The sequence below is a fragment of the Vicia villosa genome, linkage group LG2, assembly GCF_029867415.1.
Source record: "Vicia villosa cultivar HV-30 ecotype Madison, WI linkage group LG2, Vvil1.0, whole genome shotgun sequence".
Taxonomy (NCBI): Eukaryota; Viridiplantae; Streptophyta; class Magnoliopsida; order Fabales; family Fabaceae; genus Vicia; species Vicia villosa.
In genome coordinates, this window is record NC_081181.1 from 72,514,351 (window position 1) to 72,517,912 (window position 3,562).

The 3,562-nt window shown below is 38.8% G+C and overlaps 1 protein-coding gene across 1 annotated transcript; it reads right to left on the reverse strand.

Moving 5' to 3' along the window:
* Positions 1-513: 513 nt before the first annotated feature.
* LOC131649341 (uncharacterized) lies at positions 514-3,265 on the reverse strand. Its single transcript, XM_058919104.1, has 6 exons — positions 3,092-3,265; positions 2,635-3,004; positions 2,394-2,553; positions 2,068-2,339; positions 1,288-1,884; positions 514-1,199 (listed from the first exon to the last, which is right to left on the reverse strand). Exons 1-6 carry the CDS (start codon positions 3,263-3,265, stop codon positions 514-516), a joined length of 2,259 nt encoding a protein of 752 aa, XP_058775087.1.
* Between the last annotated feature and the right edge of the window lie 297 nt (positions 3,266-3,562).

Sequence of the window (3,562 nt, forward strand, 5' to 3'; positions counted from 1 at the left end):
TTGAATAACAAAAAGTACAACCAAATAACAAGAAAATAACAAAATGCGGTGGATTTTGTGATTTTTTTTCAATGTAATGGTATTAATCACAAAAGAATAATGGCCAAAACATTACCTCTTTATACAAGATAGATGTAAAATGTTCCAGAAGTGAAAATTACAAGCCATAGAAGAAGCATTAACTAACCTAAACCATTTCCAAGAAACAAGCACAACAGCTCTAAAACACTCGTCAAAGTTAAAGATATTATCTCTGAACAAGATAGCTTTTCTCATCACCCACAAATTCCATAAAACCGCAAGCCAAATTACCCCTAGAGTTAATGTTTCGTGTACCGCCTTAATTTTTTCAAAGTCATCCAAATAATTCCTCAACTCAACATTCGTCAAATTAACCGAAACCCCTAACCACTCTCCAACTTTGTTCCAAATCCTTCTCGTCAAATTAATCGAATAGGTGATTGGAATTCTCCATATTATGAAAACAAAACACACAGCAACAGTCCCTATCCTCTACCACCCTCTTAACTTCAACTGATCTTTAGTTAGTAACCTTCCCAAAATATATCTCCAAGCAAAACTGCCAACCTTTGAAGGGACTTTCAACTCCCACATAAACCTCATTCTCCTAATTTCCTCATGCTGCAGCCCCACACCAGCCTCTATTCTTCTGAATTCAGCAGCACACCCTTTAACGGAAAACCACTTCTCTTCATTTGTGGCCCAGAAAGAGACGTCTCTGCCAAGATTCTTCGAGCTGAGTTGCGGAAACTGATCAATCAGAATGTGCAACATCTCACGGTCTTTGTCATCCTCCTCTTGCAGCCAACAATCAGCATCCCACACCCATTCCAAACGGTCCCACAAACATGCCTCCGCAATAGACATGAACGGGAAAGCGGCTTTGGCATATAGCTCCGGATAAGCATCCAAAATGGCTTGGTTCCCCGCCCATCTACTGAACCAGAATGACAAAGTTTCTCCTGTTTTAACCCTGCAACGAAACATATTTGAAACATAAAGGCCCATTGAGCCTTCACAATCGTTGATCAATATTAAATCACGCCACCATATGGAAAGTAATCTCCCTCTCCACTTTTCTAGTCTTCTCCTAACATATCTAATCACATCTTTCCACATATACACCTTCCTCACACTATCTCCCACCTTAACACCCAAGAATTTGAACGAAGGCGCACCTATGCCACAAGTCAAAAAAGATGACGACATCTGAAGAATTATATCGCTCAAGTTCATCCCATAAATATTACTCTTGCAGAAATTAACTTTTGAGCCCAGACATGAGTTCAAACCCCCTTAGAATTTCCTTCAAACTCCACAGATTCTGAACTCCTCCATCACCAAGTATAATGGTGTCGTCTGTAAAGTGAAGAATGTCTACAATGTTGTTGTCGCCAAACTGAAACCCTTTGTACTCCTCAAGTTCTGTTTCTTTCTCCATAAGACTTGTTAATCCTTCCATAACGATAACGAACAACAAGGGAGAGAGGGGGTCTCCTTGTCGTAAGCCTTGTTCAACTTTGAAATCTTTCATACAACTCCCATTCACAATTATGTACATAGAGCTCGCCAAAACACTTGCTTCCATCAAGCTAATCCATTTGTTACCAAAGTCCATCTTCTTCATGACATATCTTATATAGTCCCAACTAACGTAATCGTAGGATTTCTCGTAGTCGACCTTCAGAACTAAGCAATTCAAACCCTCTCTTTTAGCCATATCCATCACTTCATTAACCATTAAAATACCATCCAATATGTTCCTATTTTCAATGAAAGCATTATGTTTGACAGATATCAAACTATCTATAACCTCTTTAAGCCTACCTGCAAGAAGCTTTGACAAAATTTTGTGGAGACTCCCTACAAGAAAAATGGGTCGATACTTTGAAAGGGATTAATGGTTCAACACTTTTGGAATTAGCGTTATAAATGAGGAATTACAAGCCTTGGTTAAAACTGCCTTCTAGTGAAAATCCGCTACGAATTTCTGAATGTCTACTTTTAACAAACCCTAGTGATTCTTGAAAAAAGCCAAGGAGAAACCGTCAGGCCCAAGAGCTTTGCACCCATCACAATTCCATACTGCATCTTTGATCTCTTCTGATGTAAAAGGACGCTCCAACCAAGCATCCGCGTCAACCTCTAGCCTTTTGAAAATAATGCCATCTGGAATAGGTCTAGACTTGCAAGGTTCTTTAAAACACCTCTCAAAATGTTCTTGAATGTGAAACTTAACCTCTTCAACTCCATCCGCCTGACCGTTAGGCGTATCAACCACACTAATGGAATTCCTGCGGACCTTCTCCTTTAACGAACTATGAAAGAATTTTGAATTAAGATCTCCTTCCTTAAGCCAATTCTAAACCGACTTCAGCCTAAGCAAACATTCTTTCATCTCCAGCTTGTTCCATAATTCATCTGCTGCTAATCTTCTAGCCTCAACAGCTCTGGAAACATCACCTCCAACAATCGTAATTAAAAACTGGTCCACCTCGTGTTGTTCATAAATCTTCTCTTCGATCCTCAAATCTAACCAACCAAAAACTTATTTATTCCACACCTTTAATTTCAACTTGAGACTTTTTAATTTATCATACAACACATAATCACCTCTCCCTTTAATAGACAACAATCTCCATTCCTTCTTCACGAAAGAATCAAAATCTTTGTGTTTATACCAGCCATTATTAAACTTAAAAGGTTTAGACCCCCAATCACTTCCACTAGATTTCAGCCACACAGGACAGTGATCCGATAAAACCCATTTACCCACAACCTGGTTATCAAACTTCCATAAAGAGATCAAGTTATCAATAATTAAGAATTGATCCAACCTGCTCATAGCATAATCATTCCAACTAAACCAAGTAAATCTCCCCCCCACACAAGGAAGATCAATGATGTCCATCTCTTCCACGAAGTTGAAGAAATCAGTGCAATCCCTACCATTATTACCTGTACACTTCCCAATCCTCTCCTCCTTGAATAACACAGTGTTAAAATCACCACCTATGCATCATTCCTCCTCCACTGCCAAATTCTTCAGCCTTGTTAAATTTTTCCAAACCTTTCTTCTCAAAATAGAATTGCAGGGAGCATAAACATTGATGAAATTTATACAAGTACCTTTGTGATAAGCCTTCAGCCCCACAAAGCCCACTACTTTAAAGCTCTGAATAATCTCCAAGGAATTTCTCCTCCAAATAGTAACCGAACCTCCTGAAGCTCTAATGGAATCCATATGAGTCCACTCCACTTCCTTTGCCCCCCCCCCCCCCCAAAAAATTCTCCAACCATCTTCAAATTAAAGCTAGATAACTTTGTTTCCTAGAGAAAACAGACATCGACCTGTTTACGGTGATTTCCGGTAAACAACCGCTAGTCTTCCAAATTATAATAAATATGATTCGGTTACTCGCAGGATCGACTAGATTGATCCTAGGACATAGTCAAATAGATTGTTATTTATGATGATTCGAACCATGTTTATGATTTTCCTTGAAAATAAGAATTACTCAATCGAAACAATAAAGGTTAG